General features: G+C 44.4%; 1 protein-coding gene across 1 annotated transcript in view; it reads left to right on the forward strand.

The window, feature by feature from the left end:
- The window catches only part of ELP1 (elongator acetyltransferase complex subunit 1), a gene marked incomplete at both ends in the record, with an annotated part of 34,282 nt that extends 18,191 nt beyond the window's left edge, over positions 1 to 16,091 (forward strand). Inside the window, 20 exons of the mRNA XM_079549010.1 lie at positions 86 to 191; positions 810 to 925; positions 1,607 to 1,680; positions 2,300 to 2,378; positions 2,644 to 2,723; positions 3,515 to 3,655; positions 4,994 to 5,079; positions 5,687 to 5,835; positions 6,746 to 6,869; positions 7,325 to 7,422; positions 8,557 to 8,758; positions 9,970 to 10,031; positions 10,475 to 10,537; positions 10,677 to 10,737; positions 11,317 to 11,430; positions 12,110 to 12,221; positions 13,465 to 13,592; positions 14,004 to 14,158; positions 15,074 to 15,152; positions 16,024 to 16,091. Of these exons, the coding sequence (XP_079405136.1) occupies positions 86 to 191; positions 810 to 925; positions 1,607 to 1,680; positions 2,300 to 2,378; positions 2,644 to 2,723; positions 3,515 to 3,655; positions 4,994 to 5,079; positions 5,687 to 5,835; positions 6,746 to 6,869; positions 7,325 to 7,422; positions 8,557 to 8,758; positions 9,970 to 10,031; positions 10,475 to 10,537; positions 10,677 to 10,737; positions 11,317 to 11,430; positions 12,110 to 12,221; positions 13,465 to 13,592; positions 14,004 to 14,158; positions 15,074 to 15,152; positions 16,024 to 16,091 (2,097 nt within the window). The remainder of the gene's footprint in view (positions 1 to 85; positions 192 to 809; positions 926 to 1,606; positions 1,681 to 2,299; positions 2,379 to 2,643; positions 2,724 to 3,514; positions 3,656 to 4,993; positions 5,080 to 5,686; positions 5,836 to 6,745; positions 6,870 to 7,324; positions 7,423 to 8,556; positions 8,759 to 9,969; positions 10,032 to 10,474; positions 10,538 to 10,676; positions 10,738 to 11,316; positions 11,431 to 12,109; positions 12,222 to 13,464; positions 13,593 to 14,003; positions 14,159 to 15,073; positions 15,153 to 16,023) is intronic.
- Between the last annotated feature and the right edge of the window lie 267 nt (positions 16,092 to 16,358).

Consider the following 16,358-nt stretch of genomic DNA (forward strand, 5'->3'; position numbering starts at 1 on the left):
TGCCCCTCTTCCGTCCCCATTTTCTCTGCCAAAGATTTGTCCTCTTTTGCTTCAAACAGAAATAAAAGTAGTCATTTTTCTGCAGGTTGCATCCAACATCACCTCATTTGCGACATACAATGAGTTTTTGTTGGTGACGACCAACTCCCACACCTGTCAGTGCTTCTGTTTGAAGAACATGTCAGTGAAAGGTAAACGCCACTTCTGCCTGCCTGCTCCTGGCAGCTCATGGCCGTTGTCTTGGGACTGCAGTGTATCTCAATTTTTTGTATCCAAACCTGCTTATTTGGGTCACTCAGAGCAGCTACTTAACAGAGGTAGAGAGCTGTTCTTAGAAGTCTGTCAGATAGAAGGAGCACAGGGGACATTAAAGATCATGCACTCTTCCCAGGTGCAGGTTTTGTCTTAAAGCTGTTCTCCCTTTGTTCTATCCCTCACCTTCAGAGCCAAAAAAACAAAACATTCTCTGTTCTTCAAAGGTGTATGGGTCCCAAAAAGGTGAGAATGGGGCCCAACATAAAGAGTTTCTGGTAGTATCTGACTGTGAAGGAGGTGAAGACCTCAGGAGAAGTATGATGACAGCTTACTGGTGCTATACACTTTTCCCTGTTTCTCTCCTCCGCATGCAGCATTAATGCTGGTGAGCAGAGGTCATTTCTCTACTTTGTACAGCAGCCCTCAACCTGTCAGCGGCCATTCAGATTATCTTTGACTGAGCTCGTACAAGGTTGCAGAGCTCTGTACGAAAGCCTGACTAGGTAGCACTGTGCTGTGGTCTGCGTGGATGCTGATAACTGTGCTATCTTCAGCCCTTCAGGTTGGCCTGAGCAGTGTTGCAGCCCCCAACAACGAGACCTTGCGCAAGGTGGAGCGAGGATCACGTATCATCACTGTTGTACCTCAGGACACGAAGGTTGTACTTCAGGTCAGTGCTCTACTCGTGTCTGTTGAGGTCTCCTGTCTGTGTGTACAAGGGTTGTCTCAGCAGGGAGCTGATCAGACTGCAAATAAAACACGTAGTACTGCAGGGCTGCTCTCCTGTTCTTCTCCAGCTCAGTGTCGATCTCCAGCTGCCTGGCTAGATAAGGAGTGGTTTTGAGCTTGGCTCTGGGAGTTAAGATTCAGTTCAGGCGACTGAGTGTGCATGAAGTGAGGAGTACTGTTCAAGTTCCTATGGCAGAAGTGGTGTAATGGTATGTGTTATGGCCTCTCCTGTGAATCTCGGACCCGCATCTTAAAAGGTCTCCATTACACTTGGAACTGAGTTTGGAGAGCTGTGCTCACTTACAAGAATCAGCGCAAGCTCACAGAGAAGGATTTCATTGAAGTGCATCTCTAGAGGTCTGTAGTTTGACATCCTCTTTAATGTACCACTAACATGAAAGTTAGTTTCTTGCTATTGAGTGGAGTCCAATCTTCTGAGGAGGGAAAGTTTTTGAGCTGAATCAGTTTTCAGGTATTTTTCCAGGTTCATTTGAGCTGTCCTTTGAAGTGAAAAAATAGGCCTGTGTCACCTGCAAGTAGCAGCAGGCCTGCCCTCACTTTGCCTTTCATGTAGGCAGAGTAGCTACAAATAAATAAACGTGTGCCTCTCCTTTTGCTGTAGATGCCAAGAGGAAATCTGGAGACTGTTCACCATCGAGCTCTGGTTCTTGCCCAGATTCGAAAGTGGCTAGACAGGTAAATAGCACCAGTGTTCTCTGGTCTTCCCTAACCCATTCTGAGCTGTTGAGCAGCTGCCTGGCTGATCCTGTGCTGCAGGTTGGGCTACTCTGAAAATAACTGTCTTCATCACTAGGCGTGAAACAGTTTCTAGGATCACCAGCTACCAGTCTAGTTTTTGGCTGTACTGCCTTATGCTTCATCACTGAGGGGCTTGTTTGTTTGTGTGGGTGGGAGAGGTCTTGCTTAGTTCCTTTCTCCAGATATCTTGATCATTTCATTATTTAGCTTGCTATTTTTCGTATTGCATTTGTTTAATCACTTTACATTCAAGTTTTCTGAAACAGAATTTTCCGTGAGTCCATGAGATTCAAATATACTTCTGTAAGACAGGAATGACAAACCAGTGCCTCTCTCACTTTCCCAGCGTGAGCTGCTGGTCTGTTTCACTGCAGAGGCTGGCAGTGAGCAGAATTGGCCTTGCACATTTTTTTCTGCAGAGCAATTTACATGGCTTATTGCCTCGGCTGTTGTTCCCTTCCAGTTGGCTCTGTGACTGCCTTTGCTCAGCTACCTCTATTTGTGGGTATTGTACCTACCCAGAATGTAAACTATCCCATTTGACTCTTCCCCTTAGGCTTATGTTCAGGGAAGCATTTCAGTGTATGAGGAAGCTGAGAATCAACCTCAATCTTCTTTATGACCACAATCCCAAGGCAAGTATACCCAGTTCTGTGGTGTTCTTTTTCATATTTGTCCAGACTGGTGGGATTCTTTCATGCTGAACGTTCGTAGAATCATAGAATGGCTTGGATTGGAAGGGACCTCAAGAACCATCAAGCTCCAACTCCCCTGCCTCATCCAGGGCCACCTCCATATCTGATACCAGACCAGGCTGCCCGTTCTGATAAAGTCTTTGAACGTGCTCCTGTGAATGTACTTTTTCAGAATAACAGAAGTAATACTTTTGTTCATTTTCAGGTATTTCTGGAAAATATCGAAACCTTTATCAAGCAAATAGATTCTGTGAACTACATCAACTTGTTTTTCACAGAACTGAAGTGAGTATAGTTCTGCAAATGGAAGCTTACAAGTGATCATTGGTGGTGGATTATTTCACCAAAATATTGGCAGCTCTTCAGTCTGAGTGGAATGATTCAGTCTGAAGTCTGGCATGCTGGGTCATAAAAATTAAAGTAAGATGAATAGTTTCAGTGTATCTTTTTGAGAATTCATATTTGCAGGCTGTCATTAGATTTTTCCAGTAACAGGTCAGGACACCGTCTGAGTGCTTTGGCTTCTCTTCTGTTTTGCTCTACCAGGGTAAACGTGAATAGAGAATGTTCTGTGCCTTCGTAATGAGGAGTAAGACAGCCTACTGGCTGTCAAGACAAGAGGCTTTAAAGCATTCACAGTTTCAGGGCTTTTTAAGCTTGTTGAAGTACATAATTGTTTGAGAGCTGGAGCTATCAGTCGGCTACTCTGTTTTATTTTCAGTTTTGACCTGACCTTAAATCTTTGTCTGGAAGTAAAAGCGGATGGCTTAATTTTCAAAAGTGCTCTGTGCTCAGCATCTCCACAGTGGATTTAGTAGAATACTCAGCCTCCTGAGTTCTGTAAATTGAGGTAGTTCTGACTAGTTGTTTTTCATTACCTCTCTTGGTTGAGAGTCAATTCAGATGGATGAGAAGTGTTGGAGAGCTTTGTAATAATGTCACATTTTGTGTCTGTGCTGAATGACTTGCACGCTATTTTGTGGAGTAGTTACCTTCTGCAGGCTTTAATGCTACTGTCTCTGCTCTGAGCTGGATTAGGAACCACACCAGTATTCACAGTGTATGTTTTTATGTAGAGATGAAGATTTCACCAAGACTATGTACCCATCTCTGAGCAGTAGCAGTAATGATCAACCACGTCAGCAACCTGAACAGAAAAAAGTGAACCTCATATGTGATGTGATGAGAGTTGCCATGGAGTGCATTGACCCTGAAAAGTGAGCATTTTCTTATTGTGGGTGAGGGGACGATTGGAGAGACTTCTTTTAAATCATTTACAGAAAAGGGAAGCTGTCCTTAAGATCAATCATTTTGATTTGGATCCCCTGAGGGGAACTCGTGCTCTGCAAAACTCATGTAGCCATACCTTTTGCTTTCCGAGGATGGTCTTCTGAAAAGCACTATGTACAGTAAATTCATCAGATAGTAAAACATGTTTACCCATAATTATTCAAGTAATAGAGGCAGGAGGCCTACAAGGATTTTAAAAATAAACCCAATGTAGGAACACTCTGTGTAGTGTGGAGGATGGTAGATATGAGCAAGATTGTCACCATAGACAATCATAGGACATCATAGAATCATTAAGACCTCTGAGATCATCTAGTTCAGCCATCCACCAACCACCAGTATTGCCCACAAAACCATGTCCCTAAATACCAAACCTTTTCCTTAAACACCTTTGCTTTAGGGAGCAGATGGGCCTTATGAAAAATCTCAGCTGTTCTGTCTGAGACTGAGCTATTTCTGTACATCTTCTGCTGTGTTTCGGCACGGTTACCTTTCTGTCACCGCCTTTCTTGGATGAATCAAGCCTAGATGGGGTGGGAAAGTAGGATCATAGTGATGGTTAGTGAAGGAAAGTGTTAAACATGGATAGATTATGTGTGAAACAGTGGATAGAGGAGCAACGGACAGTGGGTTGCTGCTGAACACTGAACTTTTAGGCAGTTTACGTCAAACAGTTTTGGTGAACAAACTATACCCTTAGCTAGGAGACCTAGCTGAAAACCTAGGAAACCTATTTTGAAATGGCACATGAGAAGCGTATCAAAGTGTAAATAAGTTCCAAAAAAGCTTTCCCTTCTTTTACAAGATAAGACCATTTTCATAACAAGATTTGATCTGGAAAATTGTGCCCAGCTACTGAACTTTCAGAGGGATGTTTTCTCTCCATTTATGTTGTCTGGCATGGGAAAAAAGCTTATTCTACTAAAACACACCTTCAGTGTTGTGTTACGTTAAGGGAAACATGCTAAATTTAAAAACATCTGTACATTCTGTTCTCTTACCTTTTCCTGCTTTCTTTGAGAAAGCTTAAAATACTGAGTAGTTTATTTTCAGAGAATGATTGGGGTTGGCATGGGCCTATAAAGATTATCTAATCCAACCCCTCTGCCGTTGGGCAGGGGTATCCTTCACTGGATCCGGTTGCTTGAATCTCCATCTAACCTTTACTTCAATGTAAGCTAGACCTCACATAGGATATGCTGGAATTGGAACAAGCCGTTTTTCTGCTGTCCTGCTTTTTCATTTACTGCTTTTGTTTTCTTCAGATACTGCCTCTCCATACTGACAGCACACGTGAAGAAAAATCCTCCAGAATTGGAAACTGCTCTCCAGAAGGTTCATGATCTTCGAGGTGTTGTATCAAGAACCCAAAAGTGTTGAAAATGTGTGGAGTTTGCAGGAGCTTACATTGTTAGCATCGTTTACCTGAAAATTATTTTAGCATGGCTGTTTGTGGAGGCTGTCAGAAAACAAATGTTTCTGAAACTGCCGTTAATGAAAGAGCAGTTTGTCAGCTAAAAATGTTGTATTTGAAAGAGCAGTTTGTCAGCTAAAAATGTTGTATTTGCTCTTGGCTAATCCTTTCATGTAGGAGCAGCAAATAGGCGAGAGCTGGAGCTGTTCTCCAGTTCAGAACTCCATTTCTCCCAACATGAAGTAGGCATTTCCTGTTCTAGGTCGTAGGTATCTTAATCTGGCAGATTTTACTTTCCATTCTTTGCTCTTAATTCTGACTTGTCGCTGTTGCACATTTCAAAAGTGACCGTGCTTGGGTGGGTCCTTGAAGTTGCCTGGGAAAGCCTCTGCAAACAGCCAAGTAACGCTCTCCTGCAAGACAGAATGAGCCATTAATTTGATGGTCTTTATGCAGTTAAGTACATGCTATACACTGCATCCCTGCCTTAGGCCAGGCCTCCACTAATAATAATGAAATCTTATGCTTTATTCTCTTACTGCAGAGAACATTTCTCCAAATGTTGGAGCTGTGAGTGCGGAGGAAGCACTGAAGTACCTGCTTTTCCTTGTGGATGTCAATGAATTGTATGATTATTCCCTGGGCACGTATGACTTTGATTTAGTCATCATGGTGGCAGAGAAGTCTCAAAAGGTCTTGGCTGATGGTTCCAGTTAACCATTTTTCTACATTCCCAAAGGTTCCTTGTAGCCTGTGAATCAGACCACACATTTTGCTAGTTGTAGCTCTCTGGAAAGCAGCATTTCAGTTACATAGAAGTCCTGCATGTGTTTGGGATGATGCTAGAAGCATGGCATACCTTTGCCTCCATTATCACCTGTTGAAAGCATTTTAGGAAACTTGGTCATAGTGGAGGTGAAACAGGGCTCTTTCAGAGCAGCATTGCCAAGGACTGTGATCTAAGGTGTTGTGTCTGCATGCATTTTGTTCCCAACTCTGTGCCCATTTCATTTTTACTTAGTTAGCAGTGGCTACAATAATGGAGTGCATCTTGCAGTGTGTGTAGTTTGAAATCTTTTCAAAAGGGTCTTTACAGAGCTTTCCGAGGTTCCTACAGAGCCTGTTACCCACCAACTGAAACATCCTGCTCATATTATCAGGAATGTACTTTTTATGACTTCTGGAATGGAAGATACCAATCTATTTTAGCTGTAAATTTATACATGATAGTAGCTAAACGATTTTAGATGTGATACATATTGTATAGACAGACTTGAATTTTCATGGATTCATAGAATGGCCTGGGTTGAAAAGGACCATAATGATCATCCAGTTTCAACCCCCCTGCTATGGGCAAGGTCACCAACCAGCAGACCAGGGTCCCCACAGCCACATACAGCCTGGGCAATAATTTTTGGTTACTTCCGTAGTCCATGTGAGCTTGGTAATTTACTAAGACGTGTTCTTTAATGTAGCTTACACTTAAAGAAAAAGCCTTTTCTGGTGTATGATCACATAATTTCAAATATGGGACTGTCTACTGGTGAAGATGGTGATGCTCGAGGATCTTCTCTAACTGAATCACAGCTTTTATTCTTCACAGGACCCAAAAGAGTACTTACCCTTCTTAAATACTCTCCGGAAAATGGAAACCAATTATCAGCGATACACAATAGACAAATACTTGAAGAGATACACCAAAGCTCTCGGACATCTCAGCAAGTGTGGTAGGTGTTCTGCACATCAGTGTGTTAAGGAGATGTTGTGCAGTGCAGTGTTTTTCAGTTTGTAGTACCTGCAGGGGAAGAAAGAAGGATTGCACCAGGTCATCTCCTCTCCCGGTAATTCATGGTTAACTTACTTATGCTCTGTGGTTTCTGTAGTGTAGCTTAAGGCAGGGAGAGAAGTGTCTACTGCCCTTTAGTCATGAAGCAAGTCTTTAGTCAAAACAAGTCTTGTTTTGTTCTGGCTGTAGGTGGCATTTCCTCTGTTGATACTGTTGGCAGAAGTGAAGCAGACCTTAAGGAATTGAATCCTGTGGGTTTACAGTGGTAGAAGAGGCGCATTTGTTGCTCTCATACCTAGGCTTGGGTTTGCTGCTCGTTACTGCAGTAACTGCTGGGGGGCTCTAAGAGGCATTGCTTTCTATTTTGTCCCTGTAAGAATTGTAGTATTTCTGCAGGTCCTGAACACTTCTCTGAATTTCTGAACTTGGTGAAGGATCAGAGTCTATATTGTGAAGCCTTGAAGCTGTATCCCTCCAGCACCCAGGAGTACAAGGTGTGTAAGCAGGTGACCCTGCGGTGTGCAGGTCTGTAATTCTCTCAGATGTGTTCACATATATCTCCAGCACTTTGAACGAGGGCAGAAATGAGACAACAGTTGCTTGCCTTCAAGTTCTGCAGGGTGCTTCAGTGTTGTCTGAGAGCTTTCTCCAACTTAATATAGGGAATTACCCTCAGCACTGAGCCTGCAAGGTCTGGGCATCAAGAGGATGACTGTTATTTCTTTGATTCCATGACCAGGAGAGCACCTGGGCATCTGATGTTTGCTGTGCTGTCTGTGCTATGCTGATCTTGGTGTTTGTGATACAGGATTTCTCTGTGGCTCTGCAGGTTGTATAGAGATGTTTTGTTGTGTGTAGACATTTCTGGAGAGTGCTTAGGAGCTTGTAGTTCTTCTAGATAGACTATAGGGTCCATTGTTGATTTCAGTGCAGTTGAAGAACTGTAGCTCACTCAAAGCTAAGGTAAAATAAATGAATGCATTTAAATTAGTTTAATTTAGATTATGTGAATATATAGAACAAACAAGCCTTTATAAAAGCAGTTGAAGTAAGAGGGGAGATGCAGAAACTGTCTATTTGCAACAAGGTGAGTGTGAAGAGGATTCTCCTGTTGAGGATGGCTCCGGTGGCTCTGGCCTGTTGGAGGCTTTCTTTATTCCTTCTGTATTCTTGCATTCAAATCCATCATCCCCTTATTAACAGAGACTGTGAGCTTTGAGAAGACTAGGGAAGCTCCATCTATTGATTCTGAGCAGCCTGTGCAGGGTCTGCATTATCCCTTGTCTTTCACTCCTGGAGTGGTATAGTTTGGACAGATGTTTTCACAAACTTTGCTCATCTGAGTAGGAAAGAAGGGGCTGATTTTCTGCAGCCTGTTGTATTGCCAGCTTGGAAAGTTAAGAACCTTCTGGGGCCTGCTGCTTTAGCTCTGTGTGGAATTTCTGCATATGCTGATCATCAACCCTCGGGCTGATACAAAGTTTGAAATGTTGGAACATTGTGCCTGGAGGTTCCTCAGGGAAGAGCAGAAAAGAACTTTGGTGTGATGGCCGCATAATTCTTATAGTGGAGGACTGCTGCTCACTCTACAGCTCATTTCTCACTTCTCTTTTGCCCCTGTCTTACAGGACATCAGCAGTGCGTTTGGGGAGCATTTGATTGAGAAGCAGCTTTATGAACAGGCTGCGCTGATACTTGCTCGGGCTGGCATCTTTGAAAAAGCACTGGACACCTTTGTGAGCAGTGGCAGCTGGCAGCAAGCCCTGTGCATGGCCTCTCGGCTCGGTTACACAAAGGAGAAGCTTTCCAGCCTGGCACGGACCATGGCAGGTAGGCCTTGAGAAGATGGAAGCGTGCAAACCAAAACTGATTGTTCTTATTTCTGCTTCGTTGTGATTTTTGCTGAAAATCAGTGAAAACCTTAGTTTTCAGCAGTGTTTTTCTTAAAGGCCTTGATTTCCAAGGGTTTGCGTGATTGCACATTGCCTTTGTTTCTCACTGGTATCAAAAAATGCTGGGCACCCAGAAGTTGCTAAGCTAGGTGTTGCCTTGGTTGCCCCAGACTGACCAGTTCTTGCACTCTCATTGCAACCAGTTGTTGAAACCAAACCTTTTCCTTGGTTAGCCTCAGTAAATGGAGATTCCCCAAAGTATCGAACATGACTGAGGCCTTTGGACATCATTGACACAAGTACTGCATGACCACAGAGCTTGAAGGCTGTTGGGTGATTCAGTTGTGCATCTTCGTGTTTGCTCCTTGACTCCTGCTGGTAGCCAGGACCAGCTGTTATTTGAAAAGCAATCTGTGTTCCTACTGCAGGGAAAAAAAAAAGAAAAAAAGTTTGCCTAAGAGTTTGTGCTCACTAGGAAACATCACCCTGTGTGCGTGAGATGTGTTGTGGACCTGGCATCTATTTCAGCAAGACCAGTGGAGCATCATCCTGATTGTAGCTTACTCAGAAGCAGAGTTTATGAAACATCCCCTAAGCAGTGGCAATGTCCTGGGAATGGTCTTCCAGATAAAGCTGTCTTGGATGAGTTTGCTTTGGTCAAGTTACTTCTTTTTTTCTAGCTCTGTGTATCACTTTTCATCTTACACCGTAGCACAGAAGTCAGTAACAAAGCTGGTGCTGACCTTTAGGGACCTGGAAGACCTGAACCTCGCAGGTTTGGTGCTTCCTGTCAGTACCTCAGGGAGCAGCAGGCAATCTTCTCCCAGCACATAGCTAGTCTATGCAATATGCTGCAGCTTTCAGGAGAGATTTCCTGTTTACATCCTGCTTCCCTCCTCTTAGAGAGGTTTGCATCTCACACTGTTGGGGAGAAGTTCTTTAAGTGGCAGCGAGTGCACCAGCAATTTTACAAGCAACAGGCTGACGATGAGGCATCATGCAGCCCTTATTTTATCAGGCAAGTTACGTAAGCATGTAAGCAGACTGAAAGCACAGCAGTGAATGTAATGTTCTTTGCCTTCATTATTTCATATTAGTAGAAAATTCAGCTGCTCCTGAAAAACTGAACTCCACCACCTTTTCTTGTAGGAAAACTGGCTGAGCAGAGAAAGCATGCAGAGGCTGCCATGCTCCTGGAGCAGTACACTGAGGTAATGTAGTTACCTCTCATCTGTACCCCTCTTCCTCAGTTCTCCTGTGCCACATTTGGCTCAGTGTGTGCTGGTTATGGAACAGTCCATGCCACAGGCCCCAGAGCAGATCCAGGGGGTACAGTGAGCAGGGGATGGGTGGGAAACCTGGCTGGCTCTGTTGCCAGGTTTTCTGTCGTGCTTTGGTATGAAAAGCTTTTGGTTCAGAGATCTGAAGCATGAGTGCTGGAATAAAGAAGACTTAGTTCCAGAGGGACTTCTCCTTAGAAAGAGACTTGTATTTTTTATTTCAGCCTTATGTGATAATTTTAGGCTTCAGAGTACCTGTTGCAGCAGTGCTGTTCCGACCAGAGCTGCTGAAAAGAGGTGTACCTCTGAACAGATGCTACCTGAATGCATGTTACTAGCAGCAGCAGCAGCGCATGGTTGCTCTTCCTTTACAGGACTATGAAGAGGCTGTTATCCTACTCTTAGAAGGGGCTTTCTGGGAGGAGGCTTTAAGACTGGTAAGGCATTTCGTATCTCAAGAATAAGAAATGTTGTTTGGATTGTAAGAAGCAGAAATACTTTTTTTAGCATGAAGGAACAGGGATGGAATCTGGGTTGTGTTTTTGAATAATACCTCCTTTCCATTTCCTGATCCAGATTCACAAGTATGATAGACTGGATATTTTGGAGACCAACTTCAAACCTGCCGTAATAGAAGGTGAGTATGTGCAAGAATCTGAGACTTGCTTGTGTTTTGTTGGTGAAAAACATTTTTTACTGGGTCTGCAGAAAGCCACAGCACACTAATACTGGAAGCTCTGTGGAAGGATGCTTTGATTCCACCCTGATGCTGCCCAGTTAACTGACACAATTGTTTTATATTTTTATTCTCTCTTCAGTCCCAAAAGGATGATTAATCGTTATTGGACATTCTTTGTTCTCACAGTATCAGCAGTGAGTTCTATGAATTGAAGAATTTTGTTTAGCTTGAGCCTAATTAATGTGAAGACATGTGGCCACAGAGCACTCTTACTGTATCAGAAACAGACTTTTGTTCCAGAGATGCTTGTCTGGCAAGTTAATTCATTCCATACACGGATGCATCTAAGTTGGTGACTCCTGTGCTACAAGCTTCAAATTTTTCCCACTCCAGTTATTCTACCAGCTTTGCTGCTGATCTCCAACGTTCTTGAAGGACTGTGCTCCTCCAGGCTCCTTGTGTGAAAATGCTTTTCTGACTCCTGCGTACAAATCTTTGTGTTCTTATCTTGGACCTGCTTTTTTTCATATTGTGCAGCTCAGAAAAGTCAGCTGATGTTCCTGGACTCTCAGAAAACAGCATTTCTTCGTCATAAGAGTCGCCTGCAAGTGGTCCGAGAGCTGAAGGAGAAGGCCTGTGAGAGCCTGCAGGGTTGGTATTGAAATGCATGTGGCTTTCTCCTGCATAAGTAAATGTGATTGTCTTTTCTTTGGTGTTTTTTTGTGGTTCCTGTATACCCCTGTGCAATTGTGCTCTTGTGTCTCTTGTGACTGTAGAAGTGGCGTTTGTCTCGCCCACCACTCTCACTGTAGTTCATTTGACCTCGTTCTTGCATAAAGGTGCCTTTATTTTCAGTACTACCTGTGTCACAGCTTTCCTGGGATAAAAAAGCTAAATGCTTCTGAAAGCTCTTCAAAATGAGACAGCATTGTCTCTGTAATGGCAGCTTACCTGTGTTAGATAGTGCTCAGCGCATCCTTTGTGCTAAGAATCTACTGTGCACATTCACCTGCTAGCTTACACAGGCTGGGAGATATTTTCTAAAAGCAGAATGTTCTGTTCTGGTCCACATCTGTTTCTCTGAGACTGTCATTCTTCTGATTGTGCTGTTTAATAATCACAGTCCCTGCCAGGGCGGAAGAGCAGTGCACTCAATTTCTGTTCTTGTGGGCCGAGTCGTCTTCAGAGCCCTAAGGCTCCAGTGTAGGCCAGCAGGTAGAATGAATCTGCAAGGCTGCTTTTCCAGAAAGTACGTAGGTTCCCCAAGGAGAAAGCCTGGAATAACTGTGAGCTTTTCCCATATTGTGACAGTTGTTACTATGTTTTGCAGATTGTGAAGCGCCATATTGCCCAGAATTTGACCTTCTGTCTGAAACCAGCAGTGTTGTGACACACAGCGACATGAGCAGCAGATACTCACACAGCAATTCAAGAATATCAGCGTAGGTTTCTGCCTTTAAATTAGACGGTGGCTGGTGTGGCATCAGCCTTTGTTTGGGAGGGCAGCTTGCTTGTGTTTGGCATGCTCCTTGAGCAGCTGAATGTGTCTTGAAGCTGCTTTAATTACAGGCGTTTCTTGGTTATTTTAACTCTTAACAGTGGAGATGGGGCAGAAAATGCCAGTAGTGCAGCAGGAGCAGAATGGCCAGCAGAGGAGCTGTGAGCACAGATTCTGCAGGAGCTGTCTGTAGGCAGCGGGAGTGCTGCCAGATAGCTGAATGTGGGATGCTTGGCGCAGGAAATGGGCGGCTGCTCAAACATTAACAGCTTGTGCAAGGGCTTATTATCTTTGTCTTAAGTTTTGCATGTTTAGTAGTTAACGGAATTAGGGAGTGGTTTGGATTAGAGGTAACCTGAAAGCCCACCATCTTGCCATGGGCAGAGTTTCCTCCCACCAGTTCGGGCTGCCCAGGCTGTCTGGCCTTGAACACCTCCTGGGATGGAGCATCCACAGCTGCTCTGGTCAGCCTGTGCCAGCACCTCACCACCCTAATTGGGGGTTGTTAGTCAATTTCATAACTATTCTATTTCCACAGTGGGTTTCTTTGTTGCTTTTGAGCACTTTTATGGTAAGCTGCAGGATCAGGCAGCTGCGATAATGACTTCTGAATTATCTGTCTGAAATGTGGAAAAGGTGCAGTTATGGAAAAAGTGGGCTTTCTGGGGACGCTGGCTGTGGCTCAGATTAAACAGGCAGAAAATGCAACCTTAATTTCAGCTTATCTGTATCAGAGTGAGATGACATATTGGGGCATTAAGTTACTGACTTGTGATAAGAAGTTTCTTTCCTGTAATAACGGATCAGGAGATGAACTGTATTAGCGGGCAGGTAGAGGAGATAGCAGAAATGAAAGTGTGCAAAGGCGAGTGCAGACTCTGACTCCAAATTCTTGGTGAAGTTCAGCTGCTAGTGACTACTGTCACACAGTTTAGCTTACGCTGTACTTGGACCAATGCTTGGACCTTGCTGGAACACAGAGGAGACAAGACTGTACAGCTTCTCAGCGCAGCTACTGAGTCACGTTTCAGACCACCAAGTAAGTAGGTGGAGTATTTTTGAAAAGCCCGGCACAGATATATGAGCCTCCAGGCAGCCCCTTCTTAAACTGGCGAGTTTAGGAGTTGACTTTCCTTCAGACAGACCCTGTGCTGCGCACAGTAAAATCAAGCATCCTCCTTTCCTAGGCGATCCTCGAAGAACCGCCGCAAGGCTGAGCGCAAGAGATACAGCTTGAAAGAGGGCAGTCCTTTTGAAGACATGGCCCTGCTGGAAATCCTGGGGGAAAACGTCCGTGCCGTCGACTCTGTGAAGGGTATGGCATGGTTGATTTTAGTCTGCTCTCTGACTTCAGAGCACAGCCGACTGGGCAGTGCGCTCCTCTTGTTTGTAATGGCTCTGCTGGGGAGAGGAGCTTACGGTACGTAAGCTGTCTGGGGTGGACTTTGATTTGGTTTATTGGCCTCTGCTGGGAGGCGCACCTAAACAGTGTGAGCTCTCCTTGTTTGGAAGTCTGGGAGCAGAGAAATGAGGACTTATTATTATTATTATGAGTGCCGGGACAGGATGGGCTCACATTTGTACGGAGGCACTGTAGTGTGTGGGTAGGAGCACAGAGCCAGTTGTGATTTGCAGCTCTTTCCTATGCCTTGATACCAGAACAGTGCTGCTGTTCATTTAGTACACCTGTGTGAAGTGCTGTTGCTTGTTTGTGTTCCTTCTGCAGGAGACGTACACGTCCTTCTGAAGCAGCTTGTGCTGTTTGGTTTTGATGAGCAGGCTGAGGGGCTGCAGCAATTCCTGGAAGAGGTTCTGCAGTTGATGGAGACCTCAATCCCAGAAATCTGGACTCCTGCCTTGCAGCAGAGTTCTCTCAACCCGGTCTGTTCTTGTTCTCATTACCTGTAATGTCTGCTGTACAATATCAAGTAATTGGTGGTGTTCTGTGTTCTCCAGTAAAGAGAACAGAATATTTCCCCTGCTTCCTAAGTCTGCCCTTTCCTACAGAGTTTAGGCAAATGTTCTGTGCAGTGCATTGGAGCACTGTACCTTCCAAATCAATATGCAGCATAAAACGTATGACACATACAGCTTCCTGTGGAACAGAGGAATACTGTGTTGTTTTCTAGCCCAAGCGGCTGAATTTTAGCACACAATTTTATGTAATGGAGTAGTGGTTGTCCACTCTTCGTGTCATGAGATGAACAGCAAACAGATGGGTCATTGTAGTCTGAACCAGTGTATCATGAGGAGAATACTGCATGCGGATGGGTTGTGCCACACTTGTGGGCTTCAGCTTCACACATAAGTAGAAAATCATGAGCATAGTCCTAGTTTCCTTGCAAAGTAAAATATCCAATATAGTTTTTGAGCATTCCAGGTGAACACAAATTATTCCCCGGTATCTTCTCTGTAACTGAGATTAATCTGCCCACTGACGGGCAGATTAAAACCACTGAATGTGATAAAATGCTGAGGCTCCCCAGTGAACTGTAAATGTTGCTGGTACATGCAATGAAAGTAATTCTGCCAATTCATGACACTTAAAGCACAGTAAAGAAGTGCTGACATGGAGATCCTGTGCCTTGAGAAGTTGTCTCACAGCAGTTCTGTATTTCTGCCTCTCCTTTGGTTTTTCTGAGACATTACTGGGCTTTGATCCCGTATCTGTGATTGTTTTAAACTGTGAGGTCTCCCACAGCCGACTGCTTCCACTCTCGACAGTTTTCTGTGTAGGCATCCCTACTCTGGGCCTTGCTTTGTGCCCCTTTGAACTTGGGTTTTGCTACTTCACAGGTCCTGGGACCCAATTCAACTGCAAACAGCATCATGGCTGCCTATCAGCAGAAGAGGGTGGTTGCTCCTGCTGTACAAGGTTGGTTCAGGCTCATGCTTAGGTGTGGCTGTGAAGCACCATTGTGGCCAGCAGCATTGCAGTGTTCTTCATCTGTAGGAGTTCATTGCTGCATGTTATGGTGTCGTCTTTTGGCCAGTGAGCAGCCTTCTTAATAAGGTTTTGTTTGCTATAGTGCGCTGTGTTAAAACTACTTCCTGAGTTGTGCTGCTCCTGATTTTCTGTGTGCTTAGCCTCTGCATGTTGTGGGGAAACTGGAAGTCTCTTTTCATAGGGCTGTGTCAGATCATTCTGCTTGTACTTTATGAATTTATCTTTTTGCCTAATGTTGGCACCTAGGCCAGGTTCTGTACCAGGTGAGTCTATAGGATTTCATGGTACTTTGCCTCTGTGAAGCCCTTGTAGCTGATACAGTTTTAAAGATGAGAGGGATGCCATTTGTTTTCCCTCTTTCCACCTACTACTGGAACTGCCAGGAGAGAATCTAGCAGACCCCTGGCTGTGACCCACGTGCTGCTGCTTGGCTGGGCTGGCTCCTTTTAGGCACAGCCCACAGCTCTAGCTGGCTGTTGAGTGCAGCAGCACAGCAGAGATATCCCAGCTGCTGCTGAATGAACCGAGTCCTGCTTTCTGTCACAAGCCGTTGCTCTTCATTCCAAATGATACCACTTGGCAGAGATGGGACTTGATTTGTCAAAGGGATCCATGTCTCCATGCAGGTCTGCTGGGCAGCGTGGGCTTCTTCAGCATGGGCTGGTGATGTTTGCTGAAAGGCGATGCTGTCTGAGACTTCTTGGTGTTCTTTGATGGAAAAGGAAGCAAGCTGACTAGATGACAGGTCCTGAGGAAACCATACTGCTCTGTTCTGACATTTGTCGTCTTTGTCTTTCAGATTCAGAATTACTCATTGCACCAAAACTCAATAAAAATCTACAGTGGAAGCTACATCTTTTCCAGTAATGAAAAGTCAAGGCATCCCAATGGACTGTGAACTGTTACTTTTCATAATATACTTTCATTACACCTTTATTAAAACACTGTTGTCCTTGCATTCCTATTGCTCCTATGGCTGTGCAAGTGAATGATCCTTGCAACCGATGTAACTTTGACCCATAGTTTGTTTGTGAGGTAGGGCAGTAACAGGCTGTGCAGCTCTGAGCATTGCTGCCTAAGTCAAACTTCTGCCACTGCTGTTCCCTCCCTTCTGGATGAAGCAAATCCCCCACT

This window comes from Tetrao urogallus (assembly GCF_951394365.1).
Source record: "Tetrao urogallus genome assembly, chromosome: Z".
NCBI classification, from domain to species: Eukaryota; Metazoa; Chordata; class Aves; order Galliformes; family Phasianidae; genus Tetrao; species Tetrao urogallus.